The sequence below is a fragment of the Amphiprion ocellaris genome, chromosome 6 (assembly GCF_022539595.1).
Source record: "Amphiprion ocellaris isolate individual 3 ecotype Okinawa chromosome 6, ASM2253959v1, whole genome shotgun sequence".
Lineage (NCBI taxonomy): Eukaryota > Metazoa > Chordata > Actinopteri > Pomacentridae > Amphiprion > Amphiprion ocellaris.
Genome location: NC_072771.1, coordinates 24,230,938 through 24,255,496, shown reverse-complemented (window position 1 = coordinate 24,255,496; position 24,559 = coordinate 24,230,938). Strand labels below are relative to the sequence as shown.

At 39.6% G+C, this 24,559-nt stretch overlaps 2 protein-coding genes across 8 annotated transcripts; both read left to right on the top strand.

Annotated features, from left to right (window-relative positions):
* The first annotated feature begins 406 nt into the window (after positions 1 to 406).
* Positions 407 to 13,651, top strand: morc2 (MORC family CW-type zinc finger 2). Of its 6 annotated transcripts, none has more exons than XM_055011750.1 (28): positions 407 to 503; positions 1,102 to 1,248; positions 2,827 to 2,880; positions 3,002 to 3,036; positions 3,142 to 3,210; positions 3,316 to 3,406; positions 3,505 to 3,613; positions 5,268 to 5,427; positions 5,566 to 5,677; positions 5,779 to 5,904; positions 5,989 to 6,068; positions 6,153 to 6,235; positions 6,463 to 6,548; positions 6,802 to 6,942; positions 7,025 to 7,179; positions 7,995 to 8,123; positions 8,221 to 8,326; positions 8,511 to 8,643; positions 8,720 to 8,803; positions 9,383 to 9,634; positions 9,752 to 9,982; positions 11,047 to 11,166; positions 11,513 to 11,570; positions 11,660 to 11,798; positions 11,894 to 12,061; positions 12,200 to 12,293; positions 12,519 to 12,707; positions 12,866 to 13,651. In XM_055011750.1, the coding sequence occupies exons 2-28, from the start codon at positions 1,181 to 1,183 to the stop codon at positions 12,932 to 12,934; spliced, it is 3,141 nt and encodes a 1,046-aa protein (XP_054867725.1). In that variant the 5' UTR covers positions 407 to 503; positions 1,102 to 1,180; the 3' UTR covers positions 12,935 to 13,651. The 6 variants fall into 6 exon arrangements, with proteins under 6 accessions (XP_054867725.1, XP_054867727.1, XP_054867728.1 ...); XM_055011752.1 differs by having other exon boundaries at positions 458 to 597; XM_055011753.1 differs by having other exon boundaries at positions 486 to 601.
* A 1,730-nt stretch (positions 13,652 to 15,381) lies between these two features.
* Positions 15,382 to 24,507, top strand: LOC111586676 (acyl-CoA dehydrogenase family member 11-like). 2 transcript variants are annotated; one of them, XM_023296452.3, is made up of 15 exons: positions 15,382 to 15,447; positions 17,602 to 17,890; positions 18,377 to 18,600; positions 18,718 to 18,817; positions 19,526 to 19,643; positions 19,900 to 20,042; positions 20,135 to 20,287; positions 22,057 to 22,151; positions 22,254 to 22,353; positions 22,436 to 22,576; positions 22,662 to 22,754; positions 22,829 to 22,936; positions 23,033 to 23,204; positions 23,506 to 23,572; positions 23,663 to 24,507. In XM_023296452.3, exons 2-15 carry the CDS (start codon positions 17,612 to 17,614, stop codon positions 23,775 to 23,777), a joined length of 1,908 nt encoding a protein of 635 aa, XP_023152220.2. In that variant the 5' UTR covers positions 15,382 to 15,447; positions 17,602 to 17,611; the 3' UTR covers positions 23,778 to 24,507. The 2 variants fall into 2 exon arrangements, with proteins under 2 accessions (XP_023152220.2, XP_023152221.2); XM_023296453.3 differs by lacking the exon at positions 15,382 to 15,447 and adding an exon at positions 15,457 to 15,502.
* Positions 24,508 to 24,559: the final 52 nt, after the last annotated feature.

Genomic DNA, 24,559 nt, shown 5'->3' with positions numbered 1-24,559 from the left:
GAGAGACTTAAAGTTCAAATTGCTTACACTCAGTATGCGGTTTCTCCATGTTTAAGCAATACACTGAAATGTAACATCAAGAACAGAACATATATTTTCAAAGCTTATAGTGCAAATGCTTTGACACTGATTCTAAAAAGAAAAAAAGCCTGTATTGCTCATTATGTGGAGAACACATGATGAAAATTTGCTTCTGTAAATGATGTTAATGATTCTAATTGTACTCTGAAAACAGGTTTCATTTTGTGTACCTAAGCAAACTAGTGATTAAATTCAATGAAGGGAGGCGCTGCCTCGGACTGATGCACCGGTATGTCACCCTCTTCACATAGAAGACTTCTTCTCCAATCACCGTTAAGAATCTTAGCATGACGCCTTCCTATTGGCTGAGTGTAGAAACGTAGAGGCGGGATTTGTGCGGGGCAGAGGGAAACCAAGTAACGACGTCGGAGTGGATGGTTTCTTTGCGGCCTGGAGGACTTTCATATCAGGGAGAAGAAAACGTAATGTTGCAAAGTATTTATTCCTCCTTGAGCTAGTTGTTATGATTACGCGAAGCAACTGCAGAGTCCCCGTCATATGAGGATGGTCAGCAAAGTCGGTGAAAATTGTTTAATACGGCTTAATGTTTCCACAGTGTGAAGCTAGCTAGCTACCGTTGCCTCATAAACATTCTGTAGAAGACGCTAAAGTCCGCTAGCTACTAATGTTAGCCCAACGGTAAATGTTTGCACCAGTTCAAACATAAGGTCTGAAATGTTTATTTATGTTCTTGACTTAACATGACTTAGCATTTGTTCGAAGACACCCAGCTAGGCCAGGAACTAACTTCTGCAAGTATTTATATATACGTTAATGCCTTCACAGCTAACACGGAACCGAGGGCGCTCTTTGCTCCAATTCATAACATTTTGTTGTTCCCATCGGGCCTCCACGTGGTGCTTGGTGATACCTTGACCTGCAGGGACGCTTGTAATGAGGCATGGGTGTCTCCTCTGACTTGTAAAGAGTCCACATCAGCTAATGTCAGCTCATGTTACCTGCAGTAAGGGAATATGTGGTAATTAGACAAGATTCGTGACAGTTGTCTTTCCCTTTTAGGATGAAAGCTCTAAACTAGAGCTCAGGAAGAAGACAAACAGGATACCAGGAAATACATTGGAATTAATTGTGAGTGGCCATGGCCTACTCCAGCTACAGTAATCTGAGCAGGGCTCAGCTTACCTTTGAGTATCTGCACACAAATTCGTAAGTACCAGTTTCCAAATTAAGGTGTGTTCATGAATTTATTACTACAGAGATTTAAAACCTTGTCAGGTGTAAAATTTGAATGGTAGTTAGTAATAGAAACTACCAACTACAGATAGAAACATCATTATCATCATCAGACATTCTTGCACTGCTACATCTTTGCACTTTTTAAACTTATTTTTTCAAGCCACTTTATGTTGCATTGCCTTACAGTGTGTCAATACTGTACTATTTCATCCTCATTTCTTATCCCTGTACATATTGTAAATATTATTACTACTATTCTATTATTTTATTTCTATTACTACGTCTATTGATACATAAGCTGCTGTAACAATGTGAATTTCCCCTGGCGTGGGGAGAAATAAAGGACTTATCATACCAGCTCATCTATGTACACAGTAACATAAGATGCACGGATGGCTCCACAGATCAATACTGAACATTAATGTTTGTACACATAACTTAGGGAGCACTGTAGTTATCATTAACAACAATCCTATTCCAGCCTAAAAGGTTCTTTGAATAATTATGTTTAATCCTGTTAAACCTGATCACCTGTTCAAAGAAGAGGAAACACTCCTTTCATTGTGTGCCACTTATCATTTGTTAGACAGTCGCCTTCAGAGAAATTGTTTCCAGTCTATTTGCATGAACTAGTTAGTGCTGTGTTAACCCTGTAACATGTATTGACTGTTTCTAGTTTCTAAACTCTCCTATTGTCTGTTATGTGTGGTATGGAAATGATGTATTTAAAACATAAGGTTTGCAACATTGCCATGTTTGTGCTTTTTCCAAAGCTTTTTCGTTGTTGCTTGTGCATTGCAAAGTGAAGAGAGTGGTCCTTTGTCAGTGCTACAAAAGAAATTCAACATTTTCTCATATCATTCAGTTCAACCTGTCTCTGCATATTTGAACATATAGGGTTTAAGCAAGTTAATACATTTAGAAACAGAGATGATATCGGAGCTAGCCTAATTTCCAAATCCACTGCTTAGGGATTATGCACAGGTTCAGGAAGGATTTAACCACAGATGTAGGACTGAAACCATTAGTGCTAGATGTAGTTATTTACGCAAAAATCTAGCTGGTAACGTCCGTTGTTTGTGCTGGGCATTTGATTAAAGTTTTTGATTGTATGGATGATTAACCAAAAAACAGAAAAGTAATTGCTTAATGCTCTATAGTATTTACTCAGTCTAAGTATGACTGAAATGAAGCATCTCTATGTTGTTGTTCAGTTACAACATGATACTATCAGGAAGTGGTAAAGGTGCTAGGTACCATTATGAGGATGAAAATAGATGGCAGGGTAGTCTGTCTTTGAGAGTATAACAGAAGTGTTTTACAGTGAACCAGGTAATGTATACAGTATTTAACTGAAAGTCCTCTGTTCTAGTTAAATTGACGTTGTCTCAACAGGCGTAAGGAAATACAGATTGTGTAACTGAGTAACAACCCCACACTGAATATTATTGTTGAGTTCTGATCCTGTATCTCAGATACATTGCCTTTCTTTGACCAGCTCGCTTTGTTAATTGTTGCTGTACTAATTCAACTGTTGTCCCGTTTTAGGACGACCCACGAGTTCTTATTTGGAGCCTTGGCAGAGCTTGTGGACAATTCAAGGTACCAATAATGATTTGCAACACTCTTACAATGGTTCACAATTTATGCAGCGTGGATAACTTACCGTGATATCTTCCTTGTATAAATAGAAAGTCTCAGAATTGCATTGTTTCCTTCACAGAGATGCCAATGCCACACGGATAGACATCTACACTGGTACGTTTAAGACTAATTTGCCCAGTTTCAAATGCCTAAGCATTCAGATTCATTCATTGTTCTCAGTATCTGTCTTTTTCTTTTGCCTTCCTGCTTTTCTGACAGAAAAAAAGCCAGAGCTGCGGGGTGGCTATATGCTCTGTTTCCTGGATGATGGAATTGGGATGGACCCGAGTAAGAGTGACTTAATTACTAGAGAAACTTAAAGCTAGTTTTTAGGTCTTTTTTATGTTTATGTATTCTGTGTGTGAAACACCTTTTAACAATCATTTTCATTAGATGAGGCAACCCATGTGATTCAGTTTGGAAAGTCAAGCAAACGATCTCCTGAGTCCACTCAAATTGGCCAGTATGGAAATGGACTGAAATCGTAAGTTCCTCATCCAGTTCTTGTTAAATTATGATTCTGCAATTCGTCCAATAGTGTTTCCACAATTGTGCATACTATTTATGTGTTTGTTTCCACAGGGGCTCTATGCGTATTGGGAAAGATTTCATCTTGTTCACAAAAAAGGGAAACGCACTGACATGCCTTTTCTTATCGAGGACTTTCCATGAAGAGGAGGGACTCGATGAGGTCAGAGTCAGCTATTAGAACTATTCAGCACTGAACATTGCTTTTACTAGGCATGTTTAAAAATGCCAGATTAAATTATTACCAATTGGATGTTCCTTTTTGGATTAAATAATTACTAATTGCATATGTACATTGATATTAATATGTATCGTGAGTGCACAAAAACAGTTTTCAGTAATGTACAGAAAGCAAGAATCGGAACTCTATCACAAATATATTTGCATAGCATGAGTAAAATACAAGGATATGAATCTTTAAAGCCTGCCCATGGCTAAATTTCCTTCAGTCCCTTTCCAATACCATATATAAGTACAGTCAGCATCTGAGCGCTCAGAATCTGTTCAGCATTAATGTGTACATAAATAAATGAACACAATCAACAGGTCATAACCTGGGGAAGTACGTGCATATTCATAGGTATCCTTGACTGTCTGACAGTGCGCAAGGAATTTTAATTGATTAATGCTTAGTAATAGTTACAATTGATTAAATCTCTATATACAATGTAATAGATTAGTAAGAAAATGCTAAGAAGCATTTCATAATTAATTCCCTTAAAAGCTAGTGTTTGAAGAATATATATCGATGTGTTTGGGTGGTAAGGTGACAGGTTCCGTCTGACAGAAGCATTATGACATAATCTCATGGTGAATGTCATTGAAATGTTTAGTTATAGGATAGTCCCGATCTTTTGGCGTAATGTGCTTTTGTGCTCATTCATGCTTTGTTTTGGTTTTCTGGAGGTTTTCCTGTCTTATGAATGTCTGTGGGGTCACTGTTTGCTTGGTGAAGGTCAAGCACCGAATGTCGCTAATAACTACATTGCATACTTCTTTCATTCTGTGCGAGAATGTATGTAGTTATGTGGTTGCAAATCAGAAGGCTGTTTACAGTCCCAAAAAAGTATATTAAACACATCATGTAATTTTTTAAATTAAATTCCATTGATTCTGTTGAACATAACGAAATAAGTTCTGTTCCAACACATAACATCACTACAGCAGAATGGACCTCATGAAACAACAAAGTATGCATTTTATTGGAAACTATAATGGGCAGATAGAGAATGGGGCCATAGATCAGAAAACAAGTCAGCAAAGAGTCACTCACTTGCAGCACAGAGAGTTAACAAAGTTGCTGATGTTGGCTTGTGGAATGTCGCTCGACTCTTCCTGATGTGTCTGGCTATGCTCCAAACTGACATGCCGGCATCCAGCAACCAACAGCCTCTTCTTGTTTTGTTTTGTTTGTTTTGTTTTTTTTTTTGTATGTGGCATTGTGTCATTCGAATAAAGCAGCATTTCTGTGGCCTTTTATTGTCACTTGTCAAAGTGTCAATATTCCCACACTGATCATTGTCCTTTAAAGCCACACCTGGTCTTGGTGTGGTCAGTGCTTGAGAATTTGTAAACAGCTCAAAAACGTTTGGTAAATAGGTGGCTAAATACAACCCATATCTACCTGTATCAACTAAAATTTGACTTTGAACTTTTTCTCCAAGTCAGAAAAGACAACTATTTGCCTTCTGTTATTGTTTTTGTTCAGTGTATTTTGACTGTCAACAGTCATGTAGTTGAATGCAAACTATGTGGTTCTGCAAGGAAATGATGGCCCTCCAGATATTTGTACTTAAGGGTTTTGATCGCCCCTGCAGGTGATAGTGCCGCTCCCCTCCTGGGATCTGAGGACCAAGGAGCCGCTGACTTCTGATCCTGAGAAATATGCCATTGAGACAGAACTGATCTTCAAATACTCACCTTTTAAAAATGAGCAGCAGCTGATGGAGCAATTCAACAAAATAGAGAGCAGCAGTGGTAAGCATATAAATGTGTGTTTATATGTAAAAGGTTTACTTGTGATGTCTCTCAGTTTGATTCTATGAGCTGCAATGTTAGGTGAATACATGGTTGATACTGATTGTTGCTTACTTTTGTGTTGTATTTTATTAAAAGGTACTCTTGTGATCATCTATAACCTGAAGCTGATGGACAGCAGAGAACCAGAGCTGGATGTAGAAACAGATCACCAGGATATTCTGATGGCTGGGACTCCTGCAGAAGGAGTGTGCGTATATTTGTTACTGGGCTCAATTTGCAAAGTGACTTCATTTAGCTGTTCTACTGACCTATGTTGAATGTTAATGGTTGCACATTTTCCTTTCACAGGAAGCCAGAGAGGAGGTCATTCAGAGCATACGCTGCTGTTTTGTACATCGACCCACGCATGAGGATTTTTATCCAGGGCCATAAAGTCAGGACTAAGAGACTTTCCTGCTGTCTTTACAAGCCAAGGTAACATAATTGTGCATGGATGCAGTGTCTGTAGCTTGCTTATTTAAATGACTAGACTGATTGGCTCTTTTGTTTTGTTAAAAGGGTTTATAAATACTCATCAACTCGTTTTAAAACTCGTGCTGAGCAGGAAGTCAAAAAAGCAGATCACCTTGCAAAGATTGGTGAGTTGGTGTTTTATTCATTCTATAACCTCAAGGTTTGTGCTAGTTTTAGTCTAGCTGACAATATTGTGTAATGTATTTCAGCGGAGGAAAAGGCCAGAGAGGTGGAGAGTAAGTGCATGGCTTTGGAGGCCAGATTGGGAGAGGATCTGTCAAAAGATTCACGGGTGAGTCAAATAAGATATTTCAGTTAATTGCTCAAATCTACATGCGTTTTAGTTGGTGTAAGCAGTGTTTTAGACAACCAATTTGTAGCAGCTTTCAGTAGCATAGCAAAACTTCCATGAGATTAGATTTTAAACCTTAGGTCCAATGTGAAAAATAGAAGCCCTGCATGTGTTTCTTGTAGGGTCTTTTACCTACTAATATCTTCCTCTTTCTTTTGTTCCTTCAGGCTATTCTAAGAAAGGTCCAGGATTCAGCCATGATGTTACGAAGGGATGCTGACATGAAAAAAAGGATACTCGAAGCCAAACAGAAGTACGATGAGCAAATCTGCAAATGTCAAGATGCCCTATTTATGGACGAAGTTAGATTTGTTTTTCATTGCGGACCCAAAAAAAATACTGTGTTCATTTTATATACATCTGTCAACTATAGTGTTCTCTATTTACATGCAAAGAGAACAGTGGTTTGCCCTACAAAAAAAATCACTCAAGCGCAATACATCAGGGTACGATGTTTGCTTTTTTGTCTGTTCCCTCTCAGTCTCCAATTCTTTCTTATTTTTCAGAGCATTAAAGGAGCCCAAGGAGTTGAATTTTATTTTTGGAATGAATATTGAACAAAGGGACCTGGATGGGATGTTTGTGTACAATTGCTCTCGTCTAATCAAGATGTATGAGAAGACGGGTCCTCAGCTGGAGGGAGGCATGTAAGTAAAATGCACGAGACAGAAAAGGTTCAGTGAAAGATTTAAATAAAAATATAATACTACTCTGTTTTCTGTGTTTCAGGGCATGTGGTGGTGTGGTTGGAGTAGTGGATGTCCCATATTTAGTTCTAGAGCCAACTCACAACAAACAGGACTTTGCAGATGCTAAAGAGTATCGACATTTACTAAAATCCATGGGGGAATATTTAGCTCAGTACTGGAAGGATATCAACATTGGTAAGTATTCCTTAATTACTGGATTCATGATTGTCAGCTACACCTGACCTGACCAGTCAAAATAGAAAAATGGTGAACGTTTCGAGAAGTCTGAAAATTTGGACACACTTTCAGCCAATTTTAATTGTTTGACAGCCACTTAATTTGAAACATACTGAAATCTTGAGGGGGCTGCACAGTGGCGTAGTGGTTAGCACTTTCGCCTTGCAGCGAGAAGGTCCCTGGTTCGCGTCCCGGCTTTCCCGGGATCTTTCTGCATGGAGTTTGCATGTTCTCCCTGTGCATGCGTGGGTTTTCTCCGGGTACTCCGGCTTCCTCCCACAGTCCAAAAATATGCTGAGGTTAGTTGATTACTCTAAATTGCCCGTAGGTGTGAATGTGTGAGTGCTTGTTTGTCTATATATGTAGCCCTGCGACAGACTGGTGACCTGTCTAGGGTGTCCCCTGCCTTCGCCCGAGTCAGCTGGGATAGGCTCCAGCCCCCCCGCGACCCTAGTGAGGAATAAGCGGTGTATAGATAATGGATGGATGGATGGATGAAATCTTGAGGGCGTCTGTGTCCAACATTGACAGTTGTGTTTGATACAGGTGGCATCAACAAGTCAGACTCCACGAAAGACAGAAACAGGGATAGAGTAGTGTCTGAGCTAGAGGTGGGCTGTAAGTAAATATTTTGTTGCAGCCGCAGGCAGGGACAAGTAAGATAGTGTTGTTTTCCATTTTAAAAATTCCCGCTTCAACTATTTACTCAAAAAGTCCAACTTTAACAAATTTGTTGTCGTCTGAAAGTCTGAATATCTGTGTTTGATATGCAGCTCAGAAAGGCATAGTGAAGTTCTGGGATGAGTTTGGATATCTGTCTGCCAGCTGGTCTGCACCTCCGTCATCAGAGTTGAGATACAAGAGACGCCGTGCCATGGAGATACCACTTACTATTCAGTGTGGTAAGTTGCAGATTCACACATGCATTCACTGACTTGTTTTATCTAAGCAAAGTAAATTATTGCAACAAACGTAACCTCTTATGCATTTTACTTTTAGATAAATGTTTAAAGTGGAGAACACTGCCTTTCCAGATGGATGCGGTGGACAAACGCTACCCAGACAGTTGGGTTTGTCTCATGAACCCTGACAGCACCCAGGACAGGTACAAGCACAATGAGGTTTTATCAGATATGACTATAAAGGAATAATTAAATTTACTCTATTAATTGAATTTGTCATGTAATGCATCTTCTGTGTGGCAATTTTTTCACAACACTCACTGTGTTAGTGTTTTCCATGGAATGTGGTGTTTCTACATGTATAATATGTGCATTTTGTGTTTTTAGGTGTGATGCTCCAGAACAAAAACAGAATTTGCCATGTGGTGTTTTGAAGAAAGACAAGCTGACAGCTGAAGACAAACGGAAAGAGCTAGCAGACAAAATCAAACAGCAGCAGGAGAAACTAGAGGCCTTGCAGGTATCTTATACATCTTTTTTTGCCTCTGTTTTATGTTTATCCGGACATAAAAAAATGTTTCATTTCCACCTATCAGAAAACCAGCACCATCAAATCTGCAGCAGATGTGAAAAAGCTGCCACTGGAGGTCAGCATGAAACCAACAGAGAGCTCCTCTCAGGTACAAGCTCCTCATACTTTTCAAAATTTTCTCATTCTGGGTCATTTTACATCTTTTCATGTTTTATTTTATGTATAATTCTATATGATGTCACTTCAAATATTAGGAATAACACAAAAGTAGTTGCAGGCTTTAAAATATACAATTAAAGCTTTAAAATAGTGTGTCTTCTTTTTTCACCATTTGTAGTAATGAAAGTCACATTATCACAATAAAGTTAATGGAAAATTTAAAGGAAATGGCACTGAAATGATAGTTTGATTTCTGAATTATCTAATTTCTTTGAGTCCTCTTTCCATTTTTGTTGTTCAAAATAACCACAAATAAATTCACAGATTTAGTATAGATAAGACCTTTTGTATAGTCACTTCTCATTAGTGAACCTGACACTATATGTTTGTGCCGCAAAAGATGTTCAGATGGATGGTTGCCTTGACCAATTTCTGGTTCTTTCCTAATGACTCCTGATCAAACTAAGCATACAGTACAACTACTAACAATGTTGTTTCTTACGATTTGGTTTTTTAATTCAGTATCTCGTTGAAATGTTTGTGTTCTTTTTGCATGTTGCCAAATCAGGCAACTAGGTCATCTGAAAGGACCACAATTCGCCCACGCTCCCCACCACTCCCAGCTCACCTTAAAAATGCCTCGAGTGTCCCTCCAACTCGTACACCTTCTCAACGCCCCACCCGAACATCTGCCCCCCCACCTCCACCCTCCAGGGTTGAACCATCCAGGTCCAGAGCTGCAGCAAAGGCTGCTCCTGCTGCTGCAAAGCCCGCACCCAAAGTTACTGCCAAAACACCCCCACCGAGCCGCAACTCACGGGTAAGTTACAGTTTTGATGGAATGGAGGGTTTTGTTGGTACAAGAATTTAATACGGCTACATGTACAAGTTAAACCCTAAGACAGTGTGGAATAGTGATAGTTGTCTTCTTACATAGGCATCTACCAAAGCGTCACCTGCCAAACCAGTAGCTGCCGGACAGCGCAGGAGAATAATGGAGCAAGACGACAGTGAGGAGGAGGAAGAGGAAGAAGAAGAGGAGGAAGAGAGTGAGGAGGATAGTGAGGAAGAACCACAGACAAAAAAATCTAAGATAACGGCAGCTGCCAGTAACCGTGGCAAAGTGGTGGAAAAGGCCCCACCTCCCAAACGTGCAAAGCTGGACGAGGTAAACACACAATGCACTTCACACTAGAGTATATTCTTTTGGCATCAGGTCAGAAATACTGTCGGAACAGCTTCGTAATCCTACTGAGAAGTTATCTGTAGTTTTATACATCAACAAAAGATGAACTAGACCTAGAAGGTGAACTAAGTCTCTAAAATGGGAACATTTCAACTCTGCACAAGTTACTAAAGTCTTCATCCTAATCTTGTGTGTGGTGCAGTGTGAAAATGCCCAGAGGATGCTGCTGTTCAGGTGTGTGCTACTGGCTTTCTTTCTGCTGGTTGTCACCTTTGGCTGCTCAGTGTCACTCTGTCATATGAGAAATGAAGAACAGGAAGAGCAAGAAATGAACAAAATCAAGGCAGTTTGTAGCATTAAAATTCTACATTCATTTCAGGTTTTATCACAATTTTAAAGTCATCAGTTAATTACTAAACACACAATCATAGTCTGACCTTGTATTTGAGTGTCAGACCTCTCCCTCTCCACTCGCATTCCTCTGTCTTCGCATTTTTTTTTTTTTTTTTTTTTTTAAATAAGCAGCTTTAGATCATTTAATCATTGAAACACATTAACATGTAAATGGATTGTTTCACGTGTCAGGCAGGGAAAGACTGATTTTGCCAGTACAGGAGAAAAACTAATTCTTCGAATGACTAATTGCTAACAGTTGCTACCGGTGCAAGCCAGAGGGAGCAAATCAGCCTAATGGTCATCATGCCTGTGCACACATGTGACATTGTGAAATGTTTTTCTCATGCATACTCAAAAAGGTGGTTGCATATGTGATCATTTCTGCTGCAGTCTGGAACCCTGAAAGATACTCATGTCTACAGAGCATCAGCACAGCAGTAAAATATCTTGTCATCTGGATGTTATATTTTCTGACTGGATACTCTTTTGTTCCCTTGGACAAATATTAACAGAAGACTGTTAACAAAATTGCAGCAAACACTGATTAATTAGTGGATAGCTCATTGGTGACCCTCAACCCAATGCACATATAGTGAAGAAAGTATCATTACGGACCTCCAGTCAGAACCCCTCTGTTGTTGACCTTGCAGGTTAAAACTCACTCTCAGCCTGAGAGGAAAGGGGTTTCTGCGTCTGTTCGGCAGGCGCCAACCACACCAACCTCTGTTCCTAAATCCATTTCCACACAACAGCTTGGGGCTAAAGAAAAGGTAGCATTACTGGGCCCCTCTCTCGACTACCCTTAACTAAAGCTGGCCTGCGTCTGTTCTCACAACTTCTAACAATCAAGACAACTTATCTTTCAGCTCATAAGAGTGTAATGTCAGATTAACCTTCTCTCTTCTCTCAATCCTTTCTCGAATTTGAAACTGTTTTTCTTAGTATGTAATAACAGCTCCTTTCAGCTGAGCATGCCATTCTTGCCGATTAACTACTGACATCACTTTGGGACTTCTTTCCTTGAAAGGCTTGCGGATGATTTCTTCTAACCTCACTGTCCTTTCATTGAGTCAGTTTTCTTACTGCAGTGGTGGTAACACATTTTTCTTTTCTCAGGCAACCGAGAAAGCTTCACAGCAGGAGCCAGAGAGCGACCCAAAAAATGCTCAAAAGGGTGAGATGCTGGACTGCCCTATGCTAATATGTATCACACACACATGCTGGAAAAAGACTATTTTCTACCTATGCGTTTTTATTTTCCAGATAAGGGTCTGCTGGTTGAAGTGCGTGTCAATAAGGAGTGGTACACAGGCAAAGTCATTGCTGTGGAGGCAAATAAACAGAGCGTGCGCTGGAAAGTTAAATTTGACTACGTGCCTCGATCCACCCCTAAAGACCGATGGTGAGATACAGTGTCTCTGTTGCTGCTTTCTGAACATGTTTTGTTGACACGCCAGACAGTTCATATCCTTTACATGTATGCTTGTCTCTGTAAAGGGTGTTTAAGGGCAGCGATGAAGTGCGGTTGATGCGGCCACCATCTCCAATCTCTCAGACGCCTGACACTCAACAGGAGACCGAGAGGGGCCCGGCACCCATGGAGCCAGACACTACCCAACCAGGAACCAGTCGAGAGGTGACTGACAGCCTGGTCACCATGTTGAGGTGAGCTGGTTACAACGAATTAGTGTTACTACTTCACACATGGTAAATTCAGTCAACCAGAGCCCATAGTTTCAGAATCCTTCTTCCCTGAGGTGTCATCATGCTGTGGTGTGTTCACTGTGCTCTTCATATCTCTAGGACAATGCTGCGCTACTTCTTCCCTCCTGCTTTTCGGATTCCAAAGGACGATGTTAACAGCATGACAGCTGAGGAGTTGGTGGCTTTTCCTTTGGTGAGATGGATAACAAATGATTTAGAAGATTGATCTTTAGACTAAAAATTAACCCAAATATAAAACAATATGTAGTTTTATTCCGAAATTAATAAAGTGATTGCAGAAGGTAAAACTGTGTGTACTGGGGAATGGATTGTGTCCTTATACATGTTTGTTTGGTTGTACTGCTGTGCTTACTTGTCCAGAGTATTTGTATTAATTTGTTTTTCTCCCTCCATGCAGAAAGAGTATTTCCAGCAGTATGAATCTGGTCTCCAGTCGTTGTGTAATTCGTACCAGAGCAGAGCTGATGCCAGGGCCAAAGCTGTAGAAGAGAAAAGCAACAGCACTGAAGTCAAACTGAAGGAGGCAGATGAGAAACTACAGAAACTGCGAACAAACATTGTAGCACTTCTGCAGAAAGTACAAGAGGTAAGACTCTTTAATACATAATCTGGACTGCACATTATTGATGAAACAACCTCTGTAGGAGGTCAATAAATACACTGCACCAGTTATAATAGTTGATAAACACGTTTGTGCATACATGCATATTCAGAGTAATGTGTTTCTGTTTGTCCCACTTTCAGGACATTGACATAAACACAGATGACGAACTTGATGCCTACATAGAAGACCTCCTTACCAAAGGTGATTGAAGAATACAGAAAAGAGAAATATCAGAGAAGAGGACATGGACATTAAGAGACTGGCAGTTCTCCTGGCCTGTTGTTTTGATTTTAGTCCGTTTTATATACCTGCTTATATATGTTAATCTATGTTTAAGACGTCTCTCCTCGACTGAGCTTTGGATTAGTTTGTGTAGGTTTAATACAATGTATTTCCTCTTTTATATAGTCAGCTAATGTTGTGATAAATCTTATTTGTTCTTCATTTTGGTCCATTGTCAGGTGGAAAGTGCACACACCAAGGATCGGTCTGTGCTCTGTACTGCTCACTGTACCTAAACAGTAACTTTTATTTTTGTACACTAAAAACACATCAGTGTTACCCATGATGTTTCCCCATCCTGGTCAGCAAACCAGGTTAGTCTTCTACGGTTGGGTGATGTGTCACATCTACAAATAAGAACTACTTACTGGGTTTTATCAGTATGAATATCCCCTTACATCCCTTCTGTGTTTAAGCTATGACTGTTCTGTGTTTATTTTTTGGAGGAAAACAATTTCAGTTGAATGCAAAAAATGTGTGTTCATAATTATTCAGTGCCTGCGTCTTTGTTTCAAACAGATTTTTAACATGTCATTGAAATGTTTTATTAATGCATGCTTTCAGTCATTTTGTTCTAACTAGAACAAAGGATTCTGTATTTTTGACAAACCTTTACTTAAAACAATAAACCAGGTTCAGCAGAATATTTTAGTTTGTCCGTGTGATAAGTAGCAAAATATTGTTTGGGACAATTTACATTTTCTAAAGAGCCGTAACTATAATTTTAAAAAAGCAAACCATACATTTAAATGCAGTTGCCACTGGACCCAATGAAGACGGTTGAGTCTAACTGAAGCTTTGCAATCTGTCTCCCAACAATGAACTGTAACTCAGTGACACTTGCATTTTGTACAGCGTGGTGGGAATGACACGTCAACTGACGGGTGTTATCTGGTTAAATACTAATACATGTTACAGCATAAAGCACATTTTATGAAGGTTGACATCAATGTGTCATTTGCAAATAGCAAAAACAATTACAGTTCATTGTATTTGATTAAAAATTAAGGAAGGTTGAAAGTAAAATGACTGAAAATCATCCATAAAAGATCAGTTTTATATGTTATTGTTTATTGTTATATCTTCTTTTTGCTGTCAAGTTAGTGTGACAAATATCACAGTAATACCACTTAAATGTCACCTAGTTAAAGATTGTCTCGTCTCTCAATAATTGCATTACTTCCAAGTTAAACAGTGGGGTGTTTTCTGTTGTGTAAAATTGAAAACTACCAGCTTAGGTTTACAGTTTTAAAAATGCATGTCCCACAGTAGAAAGTGAGTGCAGCAGGAGTCAGTAGAGCTTTAACTTCTGATATTCAAATCTTATTTTTTTCAATACTTATGGTGTCCAACTTTATTTCTCATGACACCAAAAATACCCCAAAGACGTCTATTGGGTTTATGCCAGGTGACAAACTTTGCCAGGTCTTACTTTTCACTTTTTTCTGCTTTAAAAACGCGTGAGAGATTTTGGCAGTGTGCTTTGTTGTCGTTACAATGCTGGAATATTCCTCTTCTGCCAAGCTTCTGCAGTCTGAGAGTCCTCTTGTCTGCCAGTATTTTTCTTTCTTCACAGGCATTCATGGTGCCATCTATAAATGTCATCTCCCCAACACCTTAAGTTCTCATGCAGCCCCATATCACCACACTCTCACCCTTGTAATTCACTGCCACGGCTGTGCATCTACAATAGCAGTCATGGCTAGATTCACGCCAAACATGCTAGACTACATCTGAGTTGAACAAAATCATGTTGGTCCGATTTGATCAAAGAATGTTCTCCCAATGTTGATCAGGTGTCTTGTCATGATCTTCAGCAAAGTTTAATCTTGCAGTTAAGTGCCAAAAAGCAAGTAATGGTGTTTTTCTTGGACACTATCGAAATTTACATTATGCACCTTTTGTTAAAAATGTGTTCTGACAGATTTTCAGCTCAGTACTTTTCTTTCCTTATGAAGTGTCACAATGACAATTTAAAGGATTTTGCAAACTTTTTTTCCCCATTTTGAAGCCATGATGCAGACATGCAGATAGAAACAGCCCAGAATCTGGAAAGTTCTGATGGTCACAGCGCATTTTATAACAGTTTTCATGCAGTTCTTGCAAGGTGTGCTCAATTTTGCTTCAGTGATCACCCTGTGTTCACTTTGGTGACATTGAGTTTCTAGTTTTTCTTCTTAAAGGAGCTGTTTTTGTACTTAGAAGTAGTGGGATTATTGACATATGATGCTATTTGGAATTGTTAGAAATTTTTCCAGGGGTTTGATCACTTCTCTTGCATATTGTCATTTTTGGCTTTGGTGACTGTTTTTGCTGTAAACTTCATTGTCAGTTTTGTTAATGTGACCAACCTTAAGCTTGAACCATGTAACAAAAATAGGCTTTTATTCTGAAAGAGGACTTGCAGCTGTGAATGTAAACACAGCTCGGGAAACGTAAGGTAAGACTTCTGGTATATCTTTTACATCTCACAAGCTTTCAGGTTGGACTTGCAGGTAATTCAGTGTTGAAGGAGGTGTTTGTGTGAACTTATTAGGAGTCACTGGCAATAAATCAGCTTCCTATTCGTTAAAAATGCTTCATTGTTAGCTACTTGTTCAATGCGGGTTGTAGAGTGAATATACGGAGTCTCTTGAAGGAATGCTATTAAAACAGTTAACTACGAATGTTTGCATTAACGTTTAGGTTACAAATTAATCAGATAAACAGACCAACTAATACACAACAGAAGATAATATCTGCACGGAATCAAATGAACCTTGACCCACTTTTGTGATCACCAGTCTCGACGTAAGCTAACTAGCAGACTTCCACTTAGGAACATTATTACTTAAATTTCGGAAATAATATCAGTTAACTAGCTATAAAAGGCATAACTAAAGCAATTTATTTTTCTGCTTCCTTTTCTGCTGTTACGTTATTGGCATAATTGACGGCATATAAACCTAACAAAAGGAAAACAAATATTTTAAAGCTGCAAAAAATGCGTGTTGTGTCTCAAAAATACTATGTAAAGGAAAAACAAAGAATCCAGAAAAATCTGTATTAAACTGATTAAAATATATACTGTATTGTTGCTGGGGCTGCACAAATAGTCGAAATATTATTGAAATTGCAATGTGGCCAAGTGCATTATCTAAATCACTTCAAATGTGTCATAACATTAAAGCCAAACAAACATGTCCCATTACATCTGAAGAATATGATTTGTAGGATGGGGAATCTCTCTGGAAGCAAAATGCTTCATTAAGAATAGGTGTAGACTGCAGTGAAAATCCTATCATTAATTAATTGATTTGTTTGTTTAATCTTAATTAACATTTTTAGTGCAATGAGGTGTGAAGGTCTCATTTACTTTAATGTAGACAGTAAGAAATGAAAAGAGGTAAGCACACAAATAAGAAACTTGAATATTGATAACATCAAAAGGCTAAGTCAGTAAAATAACAAAACGTTAATGGGAGCATTTAAGTTAAAAAAACAAATGAATCCGCTTAAACAAAAGCAACTAGAAGTAAAATTAGGTGAAATTGCAAAACTTGAATTTTCCTAAAGATAAAATATGTCAAGCTTTAGACTGTTCTGAATGTTATTCCAAGTTGCAGGCACACAGTGAGTAAAACTGGATTTTCCAAGCTCAGTAAAAACAGAGTGCACCTGCAGTGTGATCCAAGACAGCAATGAAGTAATGTAAGGGGGTAAAACAGCGAGTAAGGGCTCCATAAATAAATAAAACACAGTGTCGATCCACCCAACATTAGCATACAACTCATAGTGAAGAGTGTTTTATCTCTCATCACTAAGTATCAATGCAGAGTGATAAACAGCGTTTACATGTGTGAAATGTCACCATATTCCAGTACTGTGTTGGAAATCTGTTCAAACAACACAACTCAGAAATGTCTTACTGGTATTTTAATTCAAGCTTTTGCGAAAGGACTCATGAGCATGTGAAGGTCAAATACATTCACAGCAAAGAGACACATCTTACAGCACCTTTTATACTTGTTAGGGACAAGTTTAGGGCTGGAAAACCGTCCCACACCTCCCCTGCATACTTAGACACAAACTTATCTTTTATTTAGTTATTTTTTATTTTTCTCATGGCTTCATTAACAGGTTCAGGCCTTCCTGAACTCTTACCCAGAAATTAACCCAGATCTTTCCCATGAATGAAGAGATAATGTGCTGGTGTGAGAACAGTCCATATTCTCTTACTGAAAGCTGAATAAATGCACATAATATGTTGTGTTTTTCAGCACGGTACTAAGAGAATAGAAAAGTTGATAAGTGTTTTCTACAATGCAGTGGGAAGCATGATTTATTTCTGTAGAAGAAAGCTATTTTTGTTGTAATTTACTCACCAGTTTGGGCGTGTAATATTTTAAAGTCAACCAAGTTCCATTTGTTCCAGGTCAAGGCAAATGTCAAAATGAGCATTCCTGCTAAAATTGTGACTCATTCATCATCATGCAGTATCTGACAGTGATTTTTTTTTCATATCGTTCAGCTGTAAGGTTTATCCAGCTACAATCATTAAATACTTTATCTAATGTTATTGCATCAACTTCCTTTTCTTGCTGTCGATCTGAAGGTCTTGAGCCATGTCAGTGGTCTCAGCCCTCCTGAACCGACGTGTGGCCAGAGGCTGCGGCAGGTTGTGGTCCGGTGTTCCTCGACCGCTGACCCACATCAGATCAGCCAGCGTAGCCGAGCCAGGCACAAGGAGATCTGACGAGGAACAACTCTGGGAGGCAGCAGGCCACCCGCTGTTCACCAGAGCAAGGATAGGATCGTTCTTTCAGGAAAAGGCGGTTCTGAAGAACCCGTTTCTAGAGGATGCTTTGCTCCAAGGATACCTGAGGAGACATCTGCCCCAGGAGGCGAGTAGGAGCACGACTGAGTCTTCAGCTGCAGTTGGAAATATACTAAACAGACATGACCCACCACAGTGCTGCATCTGAAACCTCTAGTTTCTGATAAATTGTGTCATATTAGTAGAGACAAAGCGCAGGATGCCATATTAACTAATGATGCACATATTAAGTGTATGTTACAATATTATAATGTGGATGTGGTATTGATGAGCTGGAACAAATGGTTAAGGTTATGTTTTGACCCATTTATTAAATAGAACCTCAGTTACACGTGTGACTCACATTTTCCCTTAGTTTTGCTGCCAAACATCAAGTAATTCATTTTCTAAATCAAAACAACAGCCAATACCAAAGCAAATGTAGTGCCAGGGTCCATCTTACTATTGTTTCCAACTAAAAGCACTTAAAGCTGTGGCAACTGGATCAAACATCTGGACAGGATCAGTTTTGTTCATAATCTGAGTGACTGTATGCACATGAACTTGTTCACAGGTGGTTTTCTCAGACTTGTGTGCGTTTGGAGAGCGAGTTGCTAAAGAAGTGGACGGCTGGGGCAGAGAGTGTGAGGTCAACCCTCCACGGCTGGTGCACTTTGATCCGTGGGGTCGCAGAGTGGACCACATCGTGACCTCGGAGGCCTGGAGACGCATGAAAGACCTCTCAGCACAGGAAGGACTGGTGGCCATTGGCTATGAGAGATCATTTGGGGAGTGGAGGTTCGATCGCTGTTTTACTACGTTCTCCAGTTTAGCATGTGTGTTATACTTCAGTTTAACAAACAGTTTTTGTCCGTGTCTAATAGGATGCATTTTCTGTGTAATTGGGTGTTTCAGTCGTGTTTACCAGATGAGCAAGTTGTACATTTACTGTCCTTCATCTGGTCTCTACACCTGTCCTCTGGCCATGACTGATGGAGCTGCAAAGGTCATCCAGGTGAGTTCAAACCAGTCAAACTAACATTAATAAGATAGTATTAAACATTATCTCTACCTGCACACCAAACATTCATTATGAAATGTTCTGATGTACTGATCCCTGTCCAACTCAGGAATCTGCTGTCAGTAATGACATTAAAAATTGTCATGAGTTTAAGTGTGTTTACATGGATTAACTGAGATGCATGTTGTTGGCTTTTTCCTGTAACCTTACTACTTAAAACTACATTATGCAAAAAAAATCTGTTTTTATGTTTTCTAGATAATCAGTAGTGCAAGACAAATAGAGTAATATAGCAACAGTGCAGCATGATAAAGGGATTTTTATTTCATTTTTTCAAATTTAAACGAAAACTGAAATCAGAATCTCTTAGAATTGGTTTCTACTCCTTGTAGGGCTCACAAAGTATGCTCACAGTAAAGACAAACATCTGTAATCAGTATTCAATTATTGAGATCTGTGAATAATCTGTGATTTTCTCACAGTGCCTTCATCAATGAAAAATATGCCAGGCATTGTTTAAAATTATTGTATGTAGTTGGAAGAATTGGAAAGAAAATACTGTGTAGCTGCATGTAATCTAGGATTTTAGAGCAATGAGATTATTGCAGTCCATGTAAACACGTTCTCAGTTTAACCTGATTTATCCTGCTAACTGTTTGTAGATTGTGCATAGCGAGTGACTGTCTGGCTGTGTGTGAGAAGTCCATAGGTGTTTCGTGGCCAGTAGAAGAAGCCTACAGTCGTTTGACCACCCGTCAGCCTGAACTTTTCTGGACATCTGGACAGTGGATGACTGAGAGACAAGGAGGATCTGATGTGGGTCAGTATTTGTTCCACATGAACCAGATTACAAATGGTACTTTGTGTATTTAAAGGGTTCAAAGCTCATGACTTTTTAAAATGCCATTAAGTTATTTATATATAGGCCAGTTACGACACTTAAATGTAGTCATATGTGTTATTTGTGGAGGAAGTTATATGTTTACTTTCCAACACAGTTTCTGTTTTTGGTTTTGTCACGCAAAACAACAGTATTTATGGTAATACTTAGTGAGTTCCTTCTCAATCGTCCTCAGCCAGCGGCACCGAGACAGTGGCTGTTCCCCAAACTGATGGTTCATACAAACTACATGGCTTCAAGTGGTTCACTTCTGCTACAGACGCAGACATGACTCTCACGCTGGCCAGAGTGCAGGACAGAACGGGAGCAACCACACCGGTACGTCTTCCACCTTCCACTCCATCATCATCTGTCAACACACACTTTGAATGACATGCAGAGTGACATCACTGCTTGTCTCTTTCCTGCAGGGTAGCAAAGGTTTGTCTCTGTTTTATGCAGAGGTAAGTCGAGATGAGGATGGCCGACTGAGAGGTATAGAGGTTCAGAGACTGAAGGACAAGCTGGGAACACGACAGATGCCGACTGCTGAGCTGCTGCTGGATGGTCTGCCAGCACACAGGGTCAGTTATACACATTGGGTTTTCACAGTAATGACAAACTGTAGTCTGTGCAGATCAGATCAATGACTATTTTACAACAAAGCCAGGTACTGCTCACTAAAGCTTTGTGGAGCGAGAACAAGCAGGACCTTTATGACGTCAAGTGGAAAATTCATAGTGATCTTGTACTTCTTAACAAAGAGCAATTGACCACAAGAAGATGTCAATAACACGCATTTACTCCTCAGAGCAAACACTTAATTTCTGATTTACTGAAAACCAATATTTAAACTGTGGTATTCATAAACACACACTTTCACCACATTTGCTAATAATATACCACTTCTCTCTATTGAGTACCAACACATTTTAACCTTCACCAACTGAACTGCAATACAGTCTTTTACTTCCATATCTCCCAGTTGCTTTGTTCTCAGTGGTGTCATTGTCCACATCTCCTAAAAAGAGACAAAAAAGAGAACAGAAGAAAAACAAACAAATTAAAAAAAAATCTCAAATCAAATTGAAGTGGCTTTAATTTACTCTGCAGCATCTTCTCCAATTTCCTTTATGTGACAGGACGCTCACACCAAATAGGGTAATATGGATTTGAGACACAGCAGTCGTTGATACTGAAAGACCCCAGAACCCAGGCTGGTGGTAGCTATGTGCAGGTTGGGCTTATACTTACATGTGTCCTGCAAAAAATGAAAAAAATTGCTCACCAAATGCAAAAAATAGCACATAAAATACCAATATTGTTCGCCTATAAAATTACCCATGGAAGATCGTCTCTCAGAACATGCAAATCAAGTCAACTGAAACATGATCCCATTGCTTGAGAAAAGGCACATGCTAAAAACGCATAACCGGCTCTAACTCATGTATAAATAGATGCAAATTAGTGTTTTAAATGAAGTGTTATTTTAGTAAAGTTTTCACACGTGCAGCACCTCACAGCCCGAGGCACATAGCTGTGATGCACAGGATAATTGACATCCACCCCATAAACAACAGAAAACAGAGTTGTAAGGGACCTGGCCAGTGTGTAGGATGTGTGTTTATTCTGTATTAACATAATGACATTCCAGTATATTGACATAGTGGTGCACGTATGTCTAGTATTGTGACTGTCGATTTACCAACAGGTCTGTCCTGCTACTCTCTGATAGCTGCATGGATTTTATTGAACTGAATTCATACAGTCGAGAGCAGCTGTGGACGTCTGATACTTTAACAGTGGCTGAATCACTTTGAAATGGTGGAAATAATTTGAGTTTTCTTTTTCTTTTGAATAATGTCCGTGCATTTTCCTTGTGTTTTCATTTTGCATGTTCACTGGCTGCACAGTGACTCGGTGGTTAGCACTGTCACCTTGCAGCTAGAAGATCCCCTGCACAGAGTTTGCATGTTCTCCCTGTGCATGCATGGGTTTTCTCCAGGTACTTCCTCCCACAGTCCAAAAACATGCTGAGGTTAATTGGTAATTCTAAATAGGTGTGATTGTGAGTGTGATTGTTTGTCTCTATATGTAGCCCTGTGACAGACTGGTGACCTGTCCAGGGTGTCCCCTGCCTTCACCCTAAGTAAGCTGGGATAGACTCCAGCCCCCCCTCCGTGACCCTATTGAGAATTAGGCGGTGTATAGATAATAGTTGGATGATATAGAAACAGGACATTTTTTCCTTGTAATTTAATCTTGCTGTTGAAACTACACTTCCTGATCTGTTTTAACAGTAACTGAATATTTCAAAATCATTGACGTCCTAATTTGTTTTCTCTAACAACAGCTGTCAGACGAAGGGAGAGGAGTGGCCTCCATAGCTAACATGCTAACTATTACCAGGATCCACAACAGTGTCTCTGCAGCATCCACAATGAGAAGGCAGGCTACTTGTCACTCCTCTGCACTGACTCCTGCACTGATTTCTAAAGACACAGTGTAAGTAAGCCAATTATTAATGTGTGTATTTGTGTGGAATCACAGGGTGCTCCAGTTAGCTCGTGACTACGCCACTCGCCGCACTGCCTTTGGAAAGCTTCTTAAAGACCACCCACTGCACATGCAAACTCTGGCTAGGATGGAGGTGAGCTGGTAGAGAGTGAAAAAAAACTCTGTGCTAAGTTTCCCCATCATGCCTCACCCACGTCTGCTTCTGGCACGAACAGGTGGAGACTCGTGGAGCCTTTCTGCTGGTGATGGATGTGTGTCGTCTGTTGGGCCGAGAGGAAAGTGGCATAGCGACTCAGCTTGATACGCACCTCCTACGTCTGCTCACCCCTGTGGTCAAACTGTACACTGGGAAGCAGGTTTGGCAGCTTGTATGAATGTGAGAGTAAACTGTCGTCTGGCTCTTTTGATTGTATGACTGTTTTGATGTTGTGTTTGTCTCAGGCTGTGGCTGTGGTGTCGGAGGGCTTGGAGAGCTTTGGAGGACAAGGCTACATCGAGGACACTGGGTTGCCGGGGCTACTTCGTGATGCACAGGTGAAATCACAACCAAGTATTTCACTGTCTTACAGTTTATAAATTTAAAACTTACTTGACTTTTTCTCTCTCAGGTGTTGAGTATATGGGAAGGCACAACAAACGTTCTCTCTCTGGACGTGCTGCGCTGTGTGGCTCGTAGCTCAGGAATGGTTCTTCACGCTTACTTCACCCATGTCAAGGTACGAGAACAGATACTGTCAAACAAGTCTGGTATCTATAATATGTGATGGAGCTGAGCAGGAATGTGAAGTGCGCTTGTTTTCTACTCCTTGTAGTCCCTGCTTGCAGGTGCTTCAAGTGTTTCCTCACTGGCCCCAGCTGTGAAAGCAGTTGACGGTTCTCTCTCTGAACTGGAGCAGTTTGTTCAGGGAGCGGCTACTAGAGGACAGAGTTACCTGGAGCTAGCAGCCAGAGACCTGGCATACAGCCTGGCTCGCATCTACACAGGTACCACACGCACACATTCAAATTAAATAAGAGCTGCAACAAATAGGCGATTAATCGTCCACAGGAAATATAGTAGTTTGAAAAATTGATAAATAGATAATTTTGTAAGCAAAAATGGCAAATATTCTCTCATTCTGTTGCTTTTTTGAAATTTTAAAACATTACGTCGGACTGACAGACGTTCCGTCTTCTAGACCAAATAATCATCTGACTAATCAATTATGAAATCAATCAATGGTAGTGTCATCCCTGCAAAAAAGTCCTATTCTGCATACACCTGATTCTCTCTGTATGTTAACAGGAGCCCTTCTCATTGATCATGCATGTTGGAAAGGAGCTTCTCCATCTGACAGCTACGCAGCTCTCAGGTAAAAAAAAAAAAACCTTATAAAGTTTGATAAAATCCAGATCAAAATTTGCATTTATGAATCGTATATACTTTTACCTTCCTTCATCAGATGGTGTGAGCGGGACTTGTGTCCTGTGGCAGCTAAACAGAAGAGAGGCTGCTATGACTCCAGAACGCCACCACTTGATGCTGCATTGGTGTGTGATCAACCTACAGAAGGCTGAATGATTATTCAATAATGATCAGTTCATAACTTCATCTGCTTTTGCTGAGCCCTAGTTTAACACAATGCCACATAGACTTACTGTCTCCATTTAAAATCAAAATCCAGTCCTGGATAAGCACATGAATGGAACTGAGAATGTAATCTAGTTCTGTCTGTATGGAGCATATATGCTATTCAGGGTTTTTTTTTTATAGTTACTTATGTATATACAGTGTCTACATTCTTTCCCACAATAAATATGCAGCTACATATTGTTTTTCCAGTGTACAGATAATTTTGGAGGACTGAATGGTTCAAAAGTGAATAAATATAACAAGGATTTTCACTGTCCTGGTCATTCCCACAGTTATTAGATTTTGAAGGCATGAGCAAGCAAATATCAACAACATCAACAGATTCACAAGATCATAAATCAGGGCAGAAGAGACTCAAAGCTGACGCAGCTTTGTTGGACCGTCACATACATGCTGCCTTCTAGTGCTGTTGGAAAAACTTGAAGTATGATTTAATGTGTGACCATAACTATTGAAATAATGGGAATTTTACCTAAATCTTTTGACTTGTATGAGGATTGATTCTCTTTTGTGTTAATTGAGTCTCTGTGTGTTATTGTGCCTTAAAACTGTGCATTTTAAATGTAATTAAGGCAAGACATACTGACAATGCTGCCAAGTGATACACAGTAGCTTTTTGAAAACAGATTAATAAAGAATATTCAAAATATACAAGTTATGTTTTCTACACTTCACTTTTTTATATTTACTGTATTTATTTAATCAT